The 21,830-nt window shown below is 42.1% G+C and overlaps 1 protein-coding gene across 1 annotated transcript in view; it reads left to right on the top strand.

Moving 5' to 3' along the window:
* RTN4IP1 (reticulon 4 interacting protein 1) overlaps positions 1-21,830 on the top strand; it is a 226,823-nt gene that overhangs the window by 85,266 nt on the left and 119,727 nt on the right. Inside the window, exon 7 of the mRNA XM_078648428.1 lies at positions 2,961-3,097. Coding sequence (XP_078504554.1) covers positions 2,961-3,097 — 137 coding nt within the window. The remainder of the gene's footprint in view (positions 1-2,960; positions 3,098-21,830) is intronic.

The raw sequence follows: 21,830 nt of genomic DNA on the forward strand, positions 1-21,830 counted from the left end.
TGACTCTGCTTTAACTGAAATATTCAATTTAAAATTGTAATTCAACAGTAGGGGCTTAACAACAAATTGTAATACCATACCGGTGGCCAACTATTTAAAGTCAAAAACGAGAAATCAAAAAACAGTGCTTGCAGGAACAAAAGTCATCTGCTTATAAAGAACGCAAAAATATTGCATACTTTTAAGTACCTCTGTGAATAGCTTCACCCATTATAGCTGCACACTACTGTAGGAAGTTATCTGCACATTACTGTAGGACGCCATCTGAAATTTACATCACTAACTATGACTTATTCTACTTGTTCTCCTAAATTCAAGTCGGAAAAGTCTATATTTTGTTAGCTCATGTGCTCCCTGGCCCCATGACCAGCATTCTGTTCAGGGCCTCAGCATGTAAGACCCCCTGTCAGTCCTTATAGCTTAATTGTTTCCTTGCGTTGAGGTTTTTCTGGCCCACTTGTGGTGCTTGAACCTTTTGGGTACCCTACTCCTTCCTTTCATGAGGGATTATGTGCCTCATCCTGCGTCCCTTTGTTTTCCTTTGTGAGGGTTTTCTGGCCTCTTTTCAGGCTCCCTCTCCTGCCCTGTTCCTCCATGTCCCAGCATGTATTTACTTCATGAGGGGTTTCTGGGTTCAGTTGGTTCCAGAATGTTACAGGCCATCTCCTGGTGCCAGATTAAATTCTCTACTTTGTATTGCTTCCTCCTAGGCTGCATGGGGATTTGCTGCTGGGGGTAACATGGCTGCGGCCGATAAAGGATCCCAAATTGCTCTATGGCCCTCCCCTCTATGACCCTTTTTGCTCCTATGCTCCGCATTCACAGCTGTCGATCCTTGAAGATTGCTACCCCATGCAGGCTCCTTTGAAGCCACCCTTTTTGCATCCATTGGTGTTTCTTAGACTGTACTGGTGCCTGCACCTTTTGGACGCTGACGCAGTACAGTCTCTTGGTTCTCCCTTTGTTAATTTGTTCTGCCTTCTAGAGTGCCAAGTCTCCCTCTGCATTACCCTCCTAGTTTACACTTTTTAAAGTTTTCTCTACCCTCCTGCAGTGCCTGTCCTTAGTCACTCAGGTGGCCTCCTTTCACCTTTTTTAGGGATTCTCTGACTCTCCTGAAGAAGGAAGCATTGCAAGTCCCTGAGCCCTGCATGTTTCTTATCTGCTGGGATGTTCTGGCTTCTGTGGTTCTTATGTGTTGCAGGTTCTCTACTATGTCACTGTGTGAGGTTTCCTTCTATAATTGATGCGCCATGTGTGCTGTTCTCCCTCCTGTCAAAGTTCCCTGCAAGTTTCCCATCCATAAGAGTTTTTAGCACTTAGTTGGGCATGCCAATTGTTGGCTATCTCTGCCTCCGCGTCCCGACCTGTTTCCCCTTTTTAGTTTGAGCATTTGAGACCTCTTGTATATACTGTAGTATATACTTATATGTGTATGTACTTTGTGGGTTCTGGAGATCATCCCTATGACTTGTCTGCTTCTACTTAGGGACTTTTTTTCTGTTTCAACTGCCTCTATTTAACTGTGTTGATAGAAAACGACCAGTGGAGGTCAGTAAAATACCAGAATTGCTTTCTGCTGAGGGACTTTCTTTTTTTAATTTTTCTGGCAATGCCTTTATTTAACTTTCTTGATAGAAAACGACCAGCAGAGGTCAGTAAAATAGCAGAATCACTTTAGCAGTCTCTAGATTCCATTCCATTGAAATTGTCTTCCACGAACACCCGTGTGACAATAATATTTTTTTCAAATCTTGTATTTTCAGTGATAAGACCACCGAAAGCCCTGATTTTATATTAAAAAACAGAGCTTTGGACTATACCATTTCCAGCGGAAAGGCAATATTTATCTCCATGTGTTCCCATACCTGGTGTGTCCCGCAGTTTGGTGCTTACTTTCCTTCCATGTTAAAGAACAGTAGATGTTTCAGCACCCAGGCTAATGTGCTGCCTAGCTAAATACATATACCGTCCCAAAGGCGAGACCGATTGCATTGCAAATCCTTGTTTGAGGTTTCTCCCCATGTCATGCTTCCTTGTACCTCCACTGAATGTGTCTTTGAAGAAGATTTTTTGTCTCCCAGTGGTGCCTACCGTCAGTGTGTTCACGTCCACTTCCCTAGATCCAGATGCCCTCCTTTTCTGCGATGTGCCTGGTTTCCCTGAGACCTCATGACATTTGCTTATTGGATCTCTTGGTCCTCCCTCAGAATTGCCCTCATTCTTCTCCCTTTCCTGTTTTTACTCTTTTTTTCTGCAGCATGCTTGAGTAGGAAAGAGACTTCCGAAACCTCTTTCATCATCCCTCTTTAGTCATTCATTCTTACTCCTTTTTCATGCTCTTCCTTTCAATGAGCCAATCTGTCATATTCATCCTCATTCCCCTCTGCCTTTTAGCACTTCTTCATCATATTCCATTCCTATAAGTGGAATAGGAGTGCGGTTTCTTCCATTGCGTTTCACTACATTGCTGTTCAGCAAATTGGAATTTCATATCATACGCATGATACAATTGCAGAAAGTATGTATGTTTTGTACAAATCTTTCTATTGGAGTCATCAGAAGCACCTACCTGTGAAACATTTTAGGATAACGAGTTTCTGAAGGCCAAAGAACAGTTTTACAGCCACGAAGAAAGGCTAGGTAGTAGATTCCTAACCCCCAAAGGTATTGTAGAAATGTTTTGGTTAGGAACAATTTTATGATGTTCCATCCATCTGGTCAGAAAAAGAGTGTGATATATCCTATCCTAGGCCTGAATAGAAACGCTGATTCTACCATGTGGAAGAGTAAAACATCACATATGTTGCTGGATGTGGTTTGACAGGCTACAAGCACTCGTTCATTTTTTATCAATTTTCTGCTGTGTCCCTGTCTTACTTGCTTGTTTCCTTTCCCTTGATCTTTCCCTGTCCTTCTGTATATTATTGTGATCCCCTTCTTTTGGGCTCTCTTTGTAGTTGACAAAAGCATGGGGGGCGCATGTGACTGCTGTGTGTTCTCAAGATGCCAGTGCCTTAGTGACGGACCTTGGAGCAGATCATGTCATCGATTATAAATCGGGAAATGTGGAGCAGCAGTTGAAATCTTCAGAGCTGTAAGTATGAATGAATGATGTGCACACTGAACACTGACCAGCGAGAGGGGGATCTGGACTCTGCTCTTGTAACTAACTACCTGCACTGAAATGTCTGTGTAATACAAACACCGTTTCAATATGTAATTTTTAGGTTGAGCCTGGGCAGCACATGCGCTGCTCTGCGAGGCATGTTGTATCAGAGTATGGACTTGAAGCTTCGCCTACTCTCCGCCCATATTTGTCATTGGCTCGTGCTATTGTCCTTCTTAAATACTGGCTTCTGATCCGTTAATAGATTTGTTAGTCCCTCCTTAGTACCGCCTTGTTTTCATTTGTAACCTCCCATGAGGACTAGCCCTTTTACTTCTGTTGTTACACGGTTTGTCTTATTTAGTCTGTAAGCACTATTTTCTTTGAGTTTCTCCTACTGCAGCCAGAACATGCTTTCCTGCAACATTCAAAGCGCTATGCATGCTTTCACTTTCCAAGCAGGCCGGGACAATGGCGGCTGTTTCTTTGAAGTTATTTAGGTATTGCATTTACAAGATTTTGTGCTATTGGCATTGTAAATTACAATGATTTTTATTTATGTGTTAATTATCAAAACAGATAAATAAAAGGCATCGTCATTTACAATGCCAATAGCTTAAACTCTCGAAATACGAGACCTATTGCATTGCAAATGCTTGTTTAGTTTTGCTGTGAGAGGATCCCTTTCTCCAGGGCCCCACTTCAGTTATTTTTCCGTGACAAAAAAGATCAGGAAAACTCCACAAAACGAATTGTTTGTTTTTGTTTTGAATGCCAAATCCTATAGTAAAGGATGGCAGGTCCAACATTAAACTTTTACATTTGTAAGAAGATTTTACTGTTTTTCAGCAGAGTCCGCAAATTGTATGAAAGGTGCCTATAATATGAAATAATCTGGAAACAATTAAAAAGAAACACCATTTGCCAATAAAAGGAACAAGTTAAAAAAGATACAAATGAACGTGGGCTGTATTACCGATAGCAGAAAAGGTCTGTGGACTTTGTGATCAGAAAGTTTGTGCTGTAGGGAGACAACGGTGTCATGGTAGATTTCATAAAGAAGAGTTTAGCAGAGGGAGAAAAGGGTCTGAATGCAAATCCTCAGAAGCTGTAACAGGTGATCCTTGATGCGCCAATCATGGCATCACATAACATCACCCGGGGTATTACATCAGTGATGCGCTTACCTGTGATAACAGGGACCACAGCTGCAGTAAGATGCAGTTGGTGCCTTCAACATACTTATGTATCCTGCACCAGGGCGGATGTTTACATTTTATGAGCCATGAAGTGGTACTGGATGCAAATGCAGGTGCTGGGTTCTCCAATTAGGCTGGCCTTTCTTACATAGTCCACCACCGTGCATGCCCCGTGCTCTAAAATGCCACGTAGATTGAGCAATGCGCCTTCTGATGTTCACAGGTTTGTCACACACATGCACACTCCTCCATAAACCGCCCCACCCCCTCTGCAGCCTCTTGTCGCTCTCGGGGGCGTCATTCAGTTCTATGGGGGTCAAGTTATGGATAGAAAGGTAATACGTGTGGCATGCTTTTCAGGCTGGGACAATTGTTTGTCATGTAAGACCTGCACTTTCCCCATGTGTCAGACCTTCCATAAAAGAACTGTAGGTCCAACAGGGGCAAACCTCAATGCATCCCAGAGGGATTGAAGGATCCAGTGGTATCTGAGCTTGCAAAAACCCTGTCCCCTCCCCCTATTCTCAGATTTTCCACTGGGGCCGCGCATTGCAACTTGCAAAATCGTGGTGAATTGTGTGCATGTGCAGATTCCTTTGTGAACCGGTTTGTGTGCAAAATGTTTGAATCTGCCCTTCTCTCTGCTGCTAGGATGAGTTGAATGAATCTGGTCCAAGGTATAGCATTCTTTCATTTTGTGTACAAGACATACAAAGTAAGATGGAAAAGAGTAGCAGCATGCAGGTGCCAATGAGGAGAGAAGGCAATTGTTTAATTCCAATTAATACATTAAGAAAATATATTTCTCTCACGGAGAACAGAACCTGGTTCCTAGTAAAACTGGTAATGTCTGTTTTTTCATATTTGAAAAGCATTAAAGGTAAAAGAAGCAAATCTGAAAGCATATATAGTAGCAGCCAGGAGTTAACTATTATGAAAAACTAAAATCATGAATTCTGTACTCCCTTAAATTAATATTCTGGCGAATATGTCATGTGGAAGGCATTCTCCAGACTGGCATAACACAAGACCTTTTGATTTTACTAAAATTATTGATATTCATTTATTTATTTATTTTTGTTTAGGAAATTTTTATTTATCATTTGAAAGATAATACAAAAGACATGTCGTAAATATTGGGAAAAAGTACATAAGCATAAGTATTACATGACATGCGTAATCATAAAGAAATGCATAAGTAAGAGGGAAAAAGAGAAAGAGGATAGGTAAAGTTAAGGGAAAAGAAAAGGAAAAGAGAAAAGGAAAGAAAGAAGGAAAAGAATAAAAGAAAGAGAAGATAGAAATATACTACGTGGGACTAGTAGCAAGAAACGAAGTGGGAGATTTGGAAGAAAGATAAGTGGTGAAAGGAAGCCAAAGTAGATCAGATTTAATTTTCAGGGGGACAGAGGTGGAAGATGCGATAGAAATTCTGTGTTCATCACAAATAAAATTCCACCAGATATGCATAGAGAGCTTAGAAATATCTTTCTAACACAATAAAATAACTTTAAATGCAAGAGCAATAAACAGGTCCAATAACTTAGCAAAAGAAGATACAATAGTGATATCGTCAGATAAAGAACCTAAAAAAACATTCAATAAGGATAATGGGGCGGAGCAAGAAAACATTGGCATGCAGATATTCCATACTTCATTCCAAAATGATAAAACATATGAACATTCGTATAATTGATGTTTAGGAGTCCCAGTTTCCTTGGAGCATGACCAACATAAGGATGAGGAAGTTTGGGAAAACTTATGGATACTAACCGGGGTAAGAACAACTCTATGATAAATAAAGAATAAAGATTGAGTAATACGTGCAGCAATAGATACTTTAAAAAGTTTGGACCATATACGATCCCACAATACAACAGGCAGGGAGACAACAAGATCAGTCTCCCAAGCAGTCTCTACATTTGATTTAGAACGTTCTGAAACATTAGATAACAAAATTGAATAAACAAGAGCAGCTTTTGGTTGTTGAGTAGAAAATAAGGAATATAAAGGAGTGGTAGGGATGAAAGAAGGAAAAACATCAGTTAGGGAGAGGGAAGACAAATGTGACTGAATGGCAGACGTTATAATGGTATATTCAGTAAGAAACGATAAAGGGAAATAGAATAAATTCTGCATTACTGAATAGGAAAGGAGAGATGAACCATCAAAAACTGATGTACAAAGCAAATATCCTTCTCCTTCCAGTGTTTAAAGTAAAATGATTTGCCTTTATATCTAAGGAATTTGTTGTACCACACAATAGAGGATAAAAAACATTGAAGAGTAGATAAAGTAGAAGAGAAAATAGTATGTAATAATAATTGGGAGTACTTCAAAATGGGATATTTGAATAGAAAAGAACAATTTGACATGAAAACAGTATGTTGGAATGAGAAGTCTTTCAAAAGGGAGCGTTCCAGGAGAACCCATTTAGGTACAGGGTTATCTGTGAAGTCATAAGCCAAGGAAAAGGACTGTTTAATCAAAAAGGCAGAGTGGTATGTTTTAAAATCAGGAAATCGAACGCCACCATCAGGTTTAGGTCGAATTAACTTGTGCAATGCAATTCGAAGGTGTTTGTTGTTCCACAAAAATTTAGTACAAATAGTATTAATACGTGAAAAATAGGATTTGGGAATTTTAAAAGGGAGCATGGAAACAGTATAAAGAACATGTGGAGTAATCATCATTTTGATGGTATCTAGTCTACCCCACCAAGAAAGGAATAAGGGGGACCAAATTTGAAGAAGGGATTGAATTTTCTTAATAAGTGAGTCAAAAGTTAATTTAAGGGTGTTCGTTAGGGATGAAGAGAACCATATACCCAGGTATTTGATTTTGGAAGGACACCATGTAAAATCCGTATTGTTAAACATATACTGGAAACAGATCGAATTGAGGGGCAGAACTTCTGTTTAGATAAATTTAGTTTGTATCCTGATATAGAGGAATACAAACGCACCTCATTCAAAAAGTGTGGGAGGGAAGATTCAGGATCGGACATGTATATCAGGACATCATCTGCATAAGCAGAGAGTTTAGTTTCAGTAGAAGAGAGTTTAAGGCCAGTAATATTAGGATTAGAGTGAATGCGTTCTAAGAAAGGCTCAAGACAGAGAATAAATAATAAGGGGGAAAGGGGACAACCTTGTCTCGTGCCCCTAGACAATGAAAAAAACCTAGAAAATTGGTTGTTGACAAAAATACTAGCACGGGGAGAAGAGTAGAGGAGTTTAACCAAGGATATGAAGGAGGGACCAAAACCAAACCATTTGAGGGTATGAAACATGAATTGCCAATTTATACGGTCAAAAGCTTTTTCAGCATCTAAGGACAGAGCCGCCAACGGGACTTTAATGTTCTTACTGCATGAAATGACATTGGAAAACAGACGGGCATTGTCAGAAGCAAGTCTACCTTTCACAAACCCCACCTGGTCAGTATTAATTAAACAGGGAATAATAGAATCAAGACGAGAAGCGAGGATTTTAGCACAAATTTTACAGTCGTAATTAATTAAAGATATGGGGCGATAATTTTTACACTGTGAGTGATCTTTATCTGGTTTGGGAATAATGACAATTAGAGCGTCCAAAAAAGACCCAGAAGCCTTGGCATCTAAAATAAATGAATTAAATAATTGAAGGAGTTTCGGTGTAAAAAAGGAGTGAAAAGAAGAGTAAAATTCAACAGGTAAACCATCTGGACCAGGGGCCTTAGACTTTTTGAGAGAATTAATGGCAGTAGTAACTTCCTGAAGAGTGATTTCCCGTTCCAAGTGAGCAAAGTCCACCGGAAGAGAAGGAGGGGGAGGAAGGCCTTCAAAAAATGACGTTAAGTGCGCTTCAGAGGGGTGGGTGTCATCAGTATATAATGCTTGGTAGTAATTATGAAATACTTCAGCAATGTCCTCATCAGACTTAACCAATTGATTTGTGGAATCATTAAAGTTGGGGCCAACAGTTTTACATTCGGATTTGATTTTTAAATAATTCGCCAACATTTTCCCTGCTTTATTTTGGCCACCATGGAATTTAGATTTGATTTTAAGAAGGGTGTTACAAGCTTCATTGGTGATAATTTTGTTAAGGTCTGTTTTGGCAGAAATTAATTCCTGAAGGGCGGAGGAGGATTTGGAGGAAAAATAGGAATGCTCAAGGCGCTTAATCACCTGAAGCTGATCTTCGTACTTTTGTCTATTAAGTTTCTTCTTTTTGGAAACCTAGGATATAGTGAATGCACGGAAAGCAGCCTTAAAGGCATCCCAATTGTTGGAAATAGAGGTGTCAGAGGGGTTATTAAAGGAGAAAAACTCAGTAAAAAACTCCACACTCTCTTTCATAAAACTGGCATCAGACAAAAGAAAGGAATTACATTTCCAACGACTAAATTTTGAAGAAATAAGGGAAAGATCTAGGGTAGTATACACAGGAGCATGGTCAATGGTAGAACCAATGACAGATTTTTGAATGGAGGGCAAAAGAGACTTACTAATCATAATGTAATCAATTCTCGAGCGTGTATGATGTACATTGGAAAAAAAGTATATTCTAGCAAATCCGGATACACACATTTTCCAAGAATCATATAAAGGACGAGAGGCAATAGCAGATTGAAAACTCTTATGAGATTTATCAGGTTGAAATTTACTAGAGGATAATCTGTCTGAAAAGGGGTCTAACCACTGGTTAAAATCACCTGCTATGACAAAGTCAGGACAATCTATGGACGAAATCAGGACTTTGATGTCTTTCCAAAATTGTGGATCAGGGCGTACTGGACCATATATGTTGAGTGATACCAACGTCTTATTTTGTATAACAAGCGTAGCCATTGCCCAACGTCCTTCATCATCATTTTGAGAAGAAATAATCTGAACATTTAAAGATTTGTGAAACAAAATAGCAACCCCTCCCTTTTTAAGGTCTCGGCTAAGCGAGCGAAGCTCGCTCTCGCCAGAGACCTTATTGTTAGCGGCTCAGCTTCCCAGGAGGACAGCACTGGCCGCGCGCGCCGATTTGTTAAGGCCACGCGCACGAGAACGCGCTCGCGGCCAGGTGCTGTCCTCCTCGAAAGCTGCCTCCCTTCCCCGTGCAGGGCGGGCCGCCGCGCTGCCTGCGGCGACCCGGAAGCATTGCCGGCCAAACCGGAACTAGGTGCTGTTGTTGCTTGTTTTCTCTGTAGGCATGCATGGTGGCGTGCTTTCGCTTTCCCTGCCTCCCTTCCCCAGTGGGAGATTGGAACGGTTCCGAGACGGGCTGAAGGGCCCAGCGGCAGTGATAAGGAATCCACCGCGGCGCGCGCAAGTAGAATATTCAGTGAGTGATCTTGATCTGAACTTCACGTCTTTCATAAAATTACAACTTTCCTTCTAAGCAGGCTTAAGGCACATTCTCATCCACACTGAAACCAGTGCAAAGGTGGCTGTGCCTGCCGTGTCAGTCTCGCGGGAACATCCCGTGCTCTCTACTTGTGTGTGGAATATTGCATTAGTGCTGCCTGTGAGAGAGAAAGAGAAGCTACTGCTGCCGTTTGGTGTGTGTGAGAGAAGCTTGTATTATTCCCACCCGTTTTCTGTGTTGTGGGCAAGTGAGGTTTGTACTGCTGGTGCGGTGAGCGTGTGTGTGTATGTATGTAAGATCAAGCCCGCAGTTCTGTTCGTTCCCCGTTCTATGTGTTGTGTTTGGGAGGCTTGCACAGCTTCTACATCTCTGTATGTGTGTGTAAGAGAGAAGTTTGCATTGCTCTCTGTTATTTTGTTGCTGCTTAGTTGGTGGGTGTAGGTGTATGTTAAACAGAAGCCTGCATTGCTGCTGTCCGCACACGCAAGGAGAGAGGCTTACACTGGCTGCTGCTACTTGTACGTGTGATAGAATTTTGAATTGGTTCTGTTATGAACACCTCGTCAGAAGTAGTAAATGCTAAACAAATGCGATTAGATGTATTTGTGAAGGAAATTGCTGCCCGTTGGAGGACAGTGTGTATGTGTTGAGGGAGTTCACTTTGCTGCGAGTTTTACACTATTACCATAGCTGGAAGGGATAACACGTGTATGTGTGTGCATGTCTGACTCATAGTTCTACTGTCACCTCTCTATCTGTTGTATGTTCTGCTTCTGACACTACCTATATCTCTATTGTATAGTTTTTATGTGAAGTAAGTGCTTTAGCTGCTGCTCCATCCCAAACATTTATTTTGGCATACTTCTCTTCCCAAGGCATTACACCTCACACCCCTCTAGAGGTGCAAGCTGCAGTGGCATTCTGACGAGGGCACTAGTACTTTTTTTTTACAAACTAAACACTGCTTAGCAGAGCAAGAGAGTAGCGGCATAATGTAATCAGAAGTAACACCCACCGTTTGGACTCAATAGGCATGTGGCAGAACCAAAACTGCACCACCAGCGAAAACAGAGGGCGCTACAGAAATGAAGATGGCGAGTGGGTGGATGGAAGCAGCAGTCTTATGAAGTAAAACGCAGAAAGCTTGACAGCCGCTCTGCAATGAATGTGTGTACTAATTTTAGCTGCTTCTGCGGTCAAAGGAAAATAAAGAAAATATGTGTGGAGAGCAGCAGTCTGTTCCACATCTCCACTCGCTTGGGAGGACTAAAAACTATGTACCATTCACCGGATCCAATGCATCTATCTAGATATCTATCGATCAAAGAAAAACAAAGGTTAAAGTGACATTTTAGTCAAGTAAAATGTCAGTTTAAAAATAACATTTTAAACAAAAAAACAAAAAAACGCTGAAATTCACTATTTAGAGTTAACCGAAGTAACTATACCTTGCGCCTTCACCATGCAGTGTTGTCATAAATTATGTAATTTCAGACGTCACCAGTGATTTTAAATGATACCATTGAACAGGTCATGAGTGATGTGATATGTGAGGTCATAAGCAGTAAATCGGAAGGGGGGCCCAGTTATAGCTCGTTTTATGGCATGAGTTATAGTTACTTCAAATACCTATAACTAGTGAATTTCATTTTTTTTTGGTAAGTTTAAAATAGTATGTTTTAACTAACGTCTTCACTTAACTGTAGTGTCTGTTTAACTTAATTTTTTTAATTGAATTTCTATGGTTTTGTAATGTCAAGTGACATTATTACAATTCAGATTTACGACGCCACTTTAACCATCCCTCGCCCCACACGCCATCCCTCGCCCCACACGCCATCCCTCGCCCCACACTCCATCCCTCGCCCCACACTCCATCCCTCGCCCCACACGCCATCCCTCGCCCCACACGCCATCCCTCGCCCCACACGCCATCCCTCGCCCCACACGCCATCCCTCGCCCCACACTCCATCCCTCGCCCCACACTCCATCCCTCGTCCCACACTCCATCCCTCGCCCCACACTCCATCCCTCGCCCCACACTCCATCCCTCACCCCATACTACATCCCTCGGCCCACATGCCATCCCTCGCCCTACACTACATCCCTCGGCCCACATGCCATCCCTCGCCCCACACTCCATCCATCACCCACACTCCATCCCTCGCACACCCTCTATCTCTCTCACCCTCCCTCTATCTCTCTCTCGCCCTCCCTCTATCTCTCTCTCTCTCGCCCTCACTCCATCTATCTTTCGCCCTCCCTCTATCTATCTATCGCCCTCACTATCTATCCTAGCAGCACAGCATCACTCGGCACCACCACAGCATCATTCAGGGGCACCACAACATCACTATGCGCTACCAATATGCTTATAAGTATAACAGTAACTTACAATATTATTATAATATAATATTATTGCCAACATTGCTTAATATTTTGCAACAGCTATCATCTTGCAAATCATCTTTATACACAAATACAGACTTTGCTAAAAATTTTATGCAACACATTGTCATATACAATGCCAATAACTCAAACTTTAATGCTGCGAGACCTATTGCATTGCAAATGCTTGTTATTAACAGCAGGGGAGAACACAACTTGGCCCACCCACTGCCTCTTCAGCTTAACAGATTCAGCATCCGTACAATGCGTTTCCTGAAAAAAAACAACCTGTGAATTAAATTTAGATAAATGAGACAATACCTTTTGACGCTTGACAGGATGACCAAGACCACGCACGTTCCAAGAAACAAAGTTACACATGCTGATGGGTAGGGAGAATGGGCGACAAATGGAGCAGACACATGGCAAGGAGATAACTACAAAAGGGAAGACAAAAAATACATAAGTGGTTGATAAAGAGAACTCCCAGAACAATCACAATACTGAGACCAAACAAACCAATAAATACAAGAAGTAACAACATGAAGAACAAAAATAGAAGTGGAGACCGCTTAGGAATAGAATGGAACTGAAAAAGGGAGAAAAAGAATAGAAGCGAAGAGGAAGGAGGAAAAAAGAAGAGGAAGGAAAAGGAAAAAGAGACAAGTAAAAAAAGACAAAGAGTGGACAGATCAAGGCACAAAGGCCTGATCGGAGAAAAAGAGAGTGACCAAAACATTCAAGGCGAGGATACACCAGAGAAAGGACAAACCCCATGAGCTACCAAAAAAAGGACAAATACAGAACAAAAAAAAATAAGAGGGTGAGAGCAAAACCTCAAGAAGAGGATCAAGATAAAGGAAAGGATCAAAAGAGGTCAAAAAAGAAAATAAGAAGAGTTACAGCGAAGAATACAAAAGAGGAAAGACATTATATATTAGTGTCCATATTGGAAGGAGAAACACTCTGAAGATAAGCATGGAGCTTCTGCGGGTCATCAAAGGATCTGGTACGGCCATTATGTGTGATCTTGCAAAAACCTGGATGTAGGATTCCGTATTGAATGTTCAGTTGTCTCATTAGAGGACGAAGATTCAAGAATTCTTTGCGCCGGGCATTCGTAGCAGATGAAAGATCTTGCGAGATAAAAATGTTATGCCCAGACCATTGGAGACGTCGTTTAATCCTGGCGGCCTTTAGAACAGACATTAACTCAGTAAATTCCAGGAAAAGCATAATGATGCCACGAGGTTTGGTAGAGTTGGAATTAATACGACCAAGACGATGGGCTCTCAGGATATTTAGAGGATGTAACGTTGGTTGAAGATCCAAGAGTTCCTGTAGAAATTTCCGTATGAAAGACACCATGTCAGAACCTTCCACATTTTCCGGAACACCATAAACGCGTAGATTGTTCCTACGGTTGCGATTTTCCAAATCCTCTGTGTGGAGTTTTAGCTTGTCGATCTCCTGCTCCAATAATGGGATTTTAGATGAGGCGTCTTGCATATCGCTCACACGCTGTTCCAGACTTAAAACCTTGCCTTCCATGATAACCCAGCACTCCTCAATCTGCTGAAGCTTCGCAATAGTGGCAATCATGAAAGGTTGGAGGCCACGCACTTCCTCAAGAATAGTATCCAAGACAGGGTTAGAGGATGACTTAATGGGAGAAGGTGGGTCCTTCCTAGGCCTCTTAGGTTTGGTTCCAGTCTGTGAGAATTTTGGAGGAATAGAGTCATTCGCCATGATGATGAAATCCTACCAAAGAGCGCTCCACAGGAAAGTAGGAAAAAGGTGAGCACTACAGAGAACAGCAGGAACCTATGTAGGTGAGGAAACTACACTGGCTCAGAGATGTTAAAGTAGTAATAGAGGCATACACAAGTGGTGAGATGCGGCAACAAAAAAGAGCAGGCAAAGGAATGCACATCACTTAAGAGCTTAGTCACTCACATTGGTGAGAATGGCAAAAAGACCTGCTATACTGTGTAATTAAAAACCAGAAACAATATAGGAAACATCCGCAAAAGAAAGCACAGATATGTTGAAATACAATGTGGAAGCGTTATCACTTTAAAGTTCTTTGCGCCATGAAAAAGCAAGAAGAGGGGAGACGATATTCCAAATCCAATATGTCTAAAATGGCGGCCGTTGGATCCTCACAGAACAAAGGTAGGACATTACCAATGCAGGAGCAATGGGTCAGAGGATAGGAACAACAAGAGAGCTGCGCACGAGCAAAAAATATTGTCAGGCATGACCTCCAAATAAGATGCGAGTGAGGAGAAACATCGGTAAAGGAGGAAAAGAGAGCACTTCAAAATCAGCAATTTTAAAATGGCGACCGGATTTCCTCACGGAGATCAAATGTAGGGCAGTAAGAGCAGAGAGGTAAGAGGCATGTGGCAGAGAGCTTCAGGAGACTTGCAGAAAAAGAGAACAATATGGCCACGCGTCACATTCAGAGTTAGATAGTGTTCATGAAGTGGAGCAGCGTGTTAGAATAGGTGCATAGGTGCATGCGTGAGTTCGGCATACAAAATGGCGGCCGCCCGGGAGAAGTTGAAATTACCGGAGCAGATATTTGCCGGTCCTTCGCATGTAGACGCCGCACAGCTGCATCCTCTTGGTCCACGCACCTTCCGCCGACACTGCAGCCCAGACAGCCGTTCAAAAAATGGCAAAAGAGGCTCTCACAGCATCCGCGCTGATTGTCCACAGCGGAGCTCACGGAGAAGCCGTCCTGTCTCGATGGCGCGCAAGACACGCTCCCCCATTGATATTCATTTATAATATACTTACTTGCTGGGGTTATCAGACAGCCCTTTCCATCCAATGGTCCGTTATTTTGTGCCATTTAGTTCAGTTCAAAAAGACTTTATTTCGGTCAGAATGACCTAAAAAGTGCAAAACACAGCAATCAATTATATCTAAAATGACATCATACAATCAATCATGATTAAAAAAAATAAGAAAAAAAATGAAATTAATTATACTCATGTTTTTATGTTAGAGTACATTCAATTTTTAGTGTGTAGATCTAGGCGAAGTTTATACAATTAATTTCGGAAAGTGCGTAGAACAGAAATAAATACATAAATTAGCTAAAAAGGACAAATTAAAAAAAGTCAGGAGCCCTTAAATTTAAGACTATATAAAATATACAGCTTACTATGCTACCATAATTGCTTCACCAAGGCGCGATCGATGCGACATTTCGAGATTTAAAAAAAACCTTCTGGTGCACCACATGGAAAACAGGAAGCATGAATGAGGGCAATTTGTATTGCGCTACTAAAACCCGAAGGTGTCAAGGCGTCAAGCCTGCAACTGAATAAACTATTGGGATACTAGAATCAGACTTCAATATCCTGAATACTTCAAGACAGCACCTGTTGCCAAGATTCCTACAAATCTGAACCAGCCAGCGTCTCCTTGCTTTGTGATAGCCTGGGCAGCTGAAGAAAACATGGAGCTCAGTTTCCTCGGGGTGATCACATGCCAGGCACTGAATCATTTGCTGGTTTCTCCACTTAGATGTAAGGCATACAACATGGGGCTGTGGGTCAGCCTATTTCATCATTGCCTAACTTCACTGTGAGTGATGGCTTTCTGGTCTTTTACAAGGAGCACCTCTGCACAGTTATTCTCTCGAACGACAGGAATACTTTGACAATGTGTACTTTTGAGACCAAAACAATATTTAGCTAATGCTTTTTCTTCTATTGGGAGGGCCTCGCAGGTCTGCACCACTGCTACTGGGCTGCTCCTTTCTCATCAGATGTATGCATTACAGACATAATACATTATTTAAAAAACAAAATATCTCAAATGGCCGTTCACACGTACAAATTAATGTGCATGCGTCCACCTGCATAGGATCTCGTCTGGTAAGGGAAACATCTATTAAAACGCAGTCATTACAACGCACTACCTTTTACAACGCTGTTGTTACAACGAAACTGCCTTTACATCACATGCCATTGCAACACATGCCATTACAACACATGCCATTACAACGCATGCCATTACAACACATACCATTACAACGCATGCCATTACAATGCATTATAAGGTGAGTAATGGGGATTTTTTAAGTTTAGAGTGGGTATGTGTTTTGGGGTACATGGGGATAGTATTTTTACCCCTACACTATCCAACACTTACTCTATTGTTGCACTGACTGGAGTGGGAATAGTAATTTTTACCTCTACACTATCCAACACTTACCCCACTGCTGCCCCAAAAGTATTATGCGTTGTAATGGTATGCGTTTTAATGGTAGTTTCTAAAAATGCGTTGTACTGGCATACCTTGTACAATCATACGTTGTAATGGTATTTGCGATGTAAAAATCGCGTTGTAAAGGCATGCGTTGTAATTGTTTGCGTTCATATGGTAATGGTAATGGTTTCAACTCAATAACAATTATTTATATATTTATTTATAAAGTTTTATATAGCGCGAACATAAGTTATTTATGAATGTGCGCATGTTTGTGCACATGTGAACAAATACGTGGCTATCTTTCAGTGTTTCTTACATTAATGAAAACCATTCTAAGTTGGCTGCCCATGGGTGTGCACACATTAACAGCCATTTTAAAACTTTATTAACTTTTTCACAGGCGTGAGCAATCACGACACAGTACATGCATTTGAGCGGCAGTTATGACAGTTCAATGCAGGGCTTTAGGTGGGATAAATAAACTGGGGGGGTTTCAGAGGGGCGTGGACTATGTAATCAGGCTGTGGCTTAAACACATAAGCTAAAAATCTGTGTTTACCATATTGTGGTGCCCAACTGATATTTTGCTGCCGCTTTCCATTATTGCATTCAGATACAATACAACAACTGTCATTACACCCGAAACAAGCTGGGACTATTGGCTTTGTCAACGGTTGTTAGCTGCACAAGATAAATGAGTAACAACAATGACTTTGTTGTAAATAATATTTAAAATGCTTCAATACTGAAATAATGAGCCTGTGAAATAACTGTAACGCTCAATTAAGAATGTTAAATCAAACTCTGTAAAATATATACTCATCTTTATTGTGGGCTTGAAAAAGGTCTAGAAGCTGCTTATACTGGGCAGCAGGAGCCCATGCAGCAGGAGCCCATGCAGCGGCTTTGACGCTTGAGACCTGCTACATGTAGGTCCTAAGTTCTGCCCTCCACCACTCTTGCCCCACTGCCATTGCTTAATTTGAGCCTGTGGTTTCCGGTGCTTAGCACCGGCACTCAATTGTCAACACTGGCACTTATGGCAATCTGTCACTTGGTGGCACTGTTTACCGAATTTAGAGATCAGCACAACAACATTTGTTTATTTATTCAATATACTTTGGAAATGACTAATACCTGCCGTTCGAGCTGTTCTTATAGCTTTAGGGGGCCTGGAATAATCTAAATGCCACACTTGTATGTGTATGGTGGTACTGTCATTGGCAGCGCTGGCAAGGGCAATGGAGGGTCAAAGCTGCCGTGGCCTCTTGACGAAGGCCCTGGCACTTATTTATTTACAAATTAAGCACTGCCCACTGCAGATTCCACGGCAGGCGCTTTCAGATCACAATCAGGTGGTACCTTCCGAGGGTCCGGTAGAGACCCGTCTCAGCACCTGCTTTTTAAAACTGCGTGGAGCTCAGCACCGGCTAGACCCAGTCCACTGTAATCCGTGGTTATATGAAAAGCAAATAACGTGTAGCATGGAAGAAACATGACACACACTTACCGCGGTGATGAGGTTCCAATAGAAGTAGGCGCCACATCAATTCCTGAACTAGGCGAGGTATGTGGCGGTGACCCAGTGTCACGCTGCAGATAAAGACGAAATGGTGCCCATATGTCCTTGGGGCGGGCGGTTGGTGGAGTGTCTCAGCATACTAGTCCAACAGGTCCTGACTGTAAACAGCATTGGTAGCCAGCCCCTCAAAGACGGCACCTTTCTCTGCATCCACCTTACTGCCACACATCGTTTAGCTAGAACAAGGAGAATGGAGACAAGATGCCCATATGAAGAGGGGGGTCGGCGGGGTCTAGTACTGCCATCTGGGGAGATGGGTCAGCTGGTGTCTCCGTAATCAACAAGAAAACACCCCGCCAGTACAAGGTGAGTTTGTGACCGCTCCAGGCCATAAGGAGAAAGTTAGCATTAAGAAGGTCTCATCTAGCACATTTAATAGAGTGCCTTGGTTGGCGGCCATCTTTTAACCGTTTTTGTATAACTTTATTAGAGAACCATTTCTAGATGGCCACCCACTCATGTGCATTGTGTGTGCGTGCGCGGATGGCCATTTTTGGAACCGTTTATTAATGAAGTTTTACAAAACCATGGCAAAACAAAACCAGCATTGGCATAGCCTGAAATTGGCAGCCAGCAGCAGACCATTTGACTTGCCATTACTTTTTGATATTGGAGATATGATATGAAGGCGTGAGTAGGGTGTGTTTACATTGTTTTCTTGCTCTTTTTGCAAACAGTGTAGTCATGTATCTGATGTAATACAAACCCAAAGAAACTGGGAAGGCGCAGAACTCCTGCAGTATCACAGAATGGGCCATACTGTGACAGTGCAGTCACCTGCATTTCCAAGATTACCTTCCGGATCTGGATTTGTGAAATTAGAGTTAATACAAGAAAATATAGGAATTGTGTCTCCCAATCATATAACAAGCTTGTCATTCAGCAGGTATAATCAGAATTTCTAGATGCACGAGCTAATAACGGATTGAGAAAAAATCTACACATGTTTGCTTAGCTTGTTGCTGGGCGCTTTATCTGTTGAATGCCTCTCCCTGAGTTATAAGGCAGAGGGGCTGGTGAGGGCCTATGGCAAGGCAGAGAGGATATATAATGGCCCGCATAGTCCTTGACAGAAGGACTTTAATGCTGTTAGAATATTGCACCCATTAAAGGCATTATGTTCGACATGAAACAACGGGAAACAGACAGAAACATTAGCATTTTGGTCCAAGGGCCTGTTCACCATTGTTCATCCTTTACAACACCATCTATAAGGCTCTCAACTCACCCCAGTTTAAATAATAATTACAACACCCCTAGGATGTTGCCTGAAATATTTGAGACTCTCAGTATCACAAATGAGTGCCCGTGATGGGCTGCGGGGGTGGGCATTTGTTGTACCTGTCTAGGCTTTGCCCATCAACTTGACCAACACAATTAATCTTTTGCAACAGTTTTAAAGTAAATGTCTTTTTTTACTTAAAACAATGGCAGGGTAGAAGGGCCTTGAGGCGTTTTTGAGTGGACATTGTTGCATTCCAGGAGGAAATTTTAAATTTTAGAACAAAAAATCGACAACAGAGCCTGTACTGTCAGTACAATACTGGTTCTAAGATTATTTTTTTAGGATTGGAATCTGTGAAATTTTTGATTGTAATATGTGATCAATAATTGACTCGTCTTCTCTGCCTCTAAAGTCAGTGAATTAATCTTCAGTCCTTTATCACCGGGATTATAATCTGTGAAGTCTGTATATTTACCCACATAGTCCTGACTGGGATTACAACCTGTGATCTGCAGGCTAAAATTGTATATGTAAAACACTCAGGGGTAGCTGTTCCTGAAAGAGGATCCAGCCAAATTGGCGTCGGAAAACAGGAGATGGGGGAAGAAGGTGTCTCAGCATGGATGTCTGGGTCCGGGGGGGAATTCCTTAATGTGGAAAAGTTGCCCTCAACACCTGTGAAGGTGTCATGCTTCATGATTGGGCGTTTTTGCTCCTTGTGGGTCGCGCTGCAATACCTCCCGGGCCCGTGAGAGGGCCCTTTGGCAGAGATCTTTTTAAGTAAAAAAAATGCCGTAATAGTGTGTGCGAGTGTGTGGCGCTAGTGTGATAGTGAGTTAAAACTATCATAGTGATGCCCAATAAGAGAAGGTTTTTACTTGTGGGTCCACCGGATAGATCAAAAACAGAAGCCAAACTTCTACTTTCCACTAATGAGGAAATCCAGTTTGGTTAAAAGTTTTGGTACAGTGAATGGGGTCGACATGTTTCATGCCCTATTGGTCCATAAGGGATCCTCGGAGTTTGATCAGGACCAGGTATAGTGTGAAAAATGAAGAAACAAATTATTCTTAAAACTACTTCTTGTTTCTTCATTTTTCTCACTATACCTGGTCCTGATGAAACACAGAGGATCCCTTATGGACCAATAGGGCATGAAACATGTCGACCCCATTCATTGCCCCAACACTTTTAACCAAACTGGATTTCCTCATTAGTGGAAAGTAGAAGTTTGGCTTCTGTTTTTACTCTATCCAGTGCAAAAAAACATAAAACCCCTAAGAGTCCTCAAACTAATTGTAAAAACACAGTTTACAAGTTGACTGCCTCTTTTACATATGGTGCAGTCAGAGCCTAGTAAGTGCTTCTTGTCTCTTCCTCTCCTCACACACTTCATCGTGTCACTCAAGCTGATGAGCAGTCCTCACTTTAGGAGCATGGATCCTTCCTCCTGGTATAGGTTTTCAGGTTACTACTGTCAGACAATGGGAATTAACTTCGTCTTCTTGCGGCATTTCCATTGGATGTTTTGATTGTTAATAAATAAATGGTATTTTGCCCTCTTGGCTGTTGGGGCATTCCAAGCTGCTTAAATTAAATAAATCCTATTTCATAATTAAACTGGTATATTTGACCCTTTGATAAGGGTCCAATTTGAAAGTAGGATTAGGAATGTCAATCTATCATGGAACTTTAATTAATGACTAGTGATTTGTTGCTGAGGCGATAATGGGCAGTTTGTTTGTGGCATAGAATGCTCAAAATCCACTAGTCAGGATATAGCTTATTCAGAACAAACCCCCTCCAAGCCAGTCATGACAGCCAGAGCAACCATTCAAATGACAATCTGCACATTCCAAACAGCATAAAAGACTTCACGACATGAAAATATTCTAAACTCAATTACATGAAAAACAGAACCCTGTCTGTTCACTGGCATATCCTATATCATTAACATACACACATACAATACCCTATTTACAGGCAGAATATCCTGAGGAACATTCCACTTTGGCACCGTTTTTATAAATAAATTGGAGAATATGCTTGGCAAACTTTGTTTCTCTTAAGTTGCTCTGTTTCAGACACCTTTTCATATATACATCCTTAGTTAATGTTATAGACATAGGGCCTGATTACAATGGCGGACGGATCTCAGTCCGCCGCCATCGTTTCGTTTTTGGGACTGCCCGCCTACAAGGCGGCGGTCCCACAGGGCAAATTAGGTTGCAGTCGCCACTATGGCAGTCGTATGTCCCATTTTTGTATTACAGCGGGTGCTGGGCTCTGCAGCAACCGCCACAGTACAAAACACACACCCCACACATATCCCTGCACTACTTGGCAGGCACCATGCAGTGCCTGCCACATGATGCAGGGATATGTTTGGGTGCCCCCAACACCCAAAGTAAAGGGCCAGGTGGTAAGGACGGGCCCCCAAAGTCCCTTTCCGCCTGCCTTTTCATGGCAGGTTAACCGCCATGAAAAGGCTGGTGGAAAAGGACATTGTAATCCCTATGGCGGTGCCTGGCACGCACCGCGATCATGGTAAGGACTACAAGCCCCTCCACCGCTGAGCCCGCCGGACTTTCTGACCACCATCACCCCGACATTGTAATATGGCGGGCGTGAACCATGTCTCCGATGGTGGGGAGACCACCACTGACAGCCTATTGGTGGCAGTCTCCCCACCATCATAATCAGGCCCTTAATATTTTTGGGCAATCCAGTCTTTGTTGGGGCATCTGGCCC

The sequence above is a fragment of the Lissotriton helveticus genome, chromosome 6 (assembly GCF_964261635.1).
Source record: "Lissotriton helveticus chromosome 6, aLisHel1.1, whole genome shotgun sequence".
In the NCBI taxonomy this organism is placed as follows: Eukaryota; Metazoa; Chordata; class Amphibia; order Caudata; family Salamandridae; genus Lissotriton; species Lissotriton helveticus.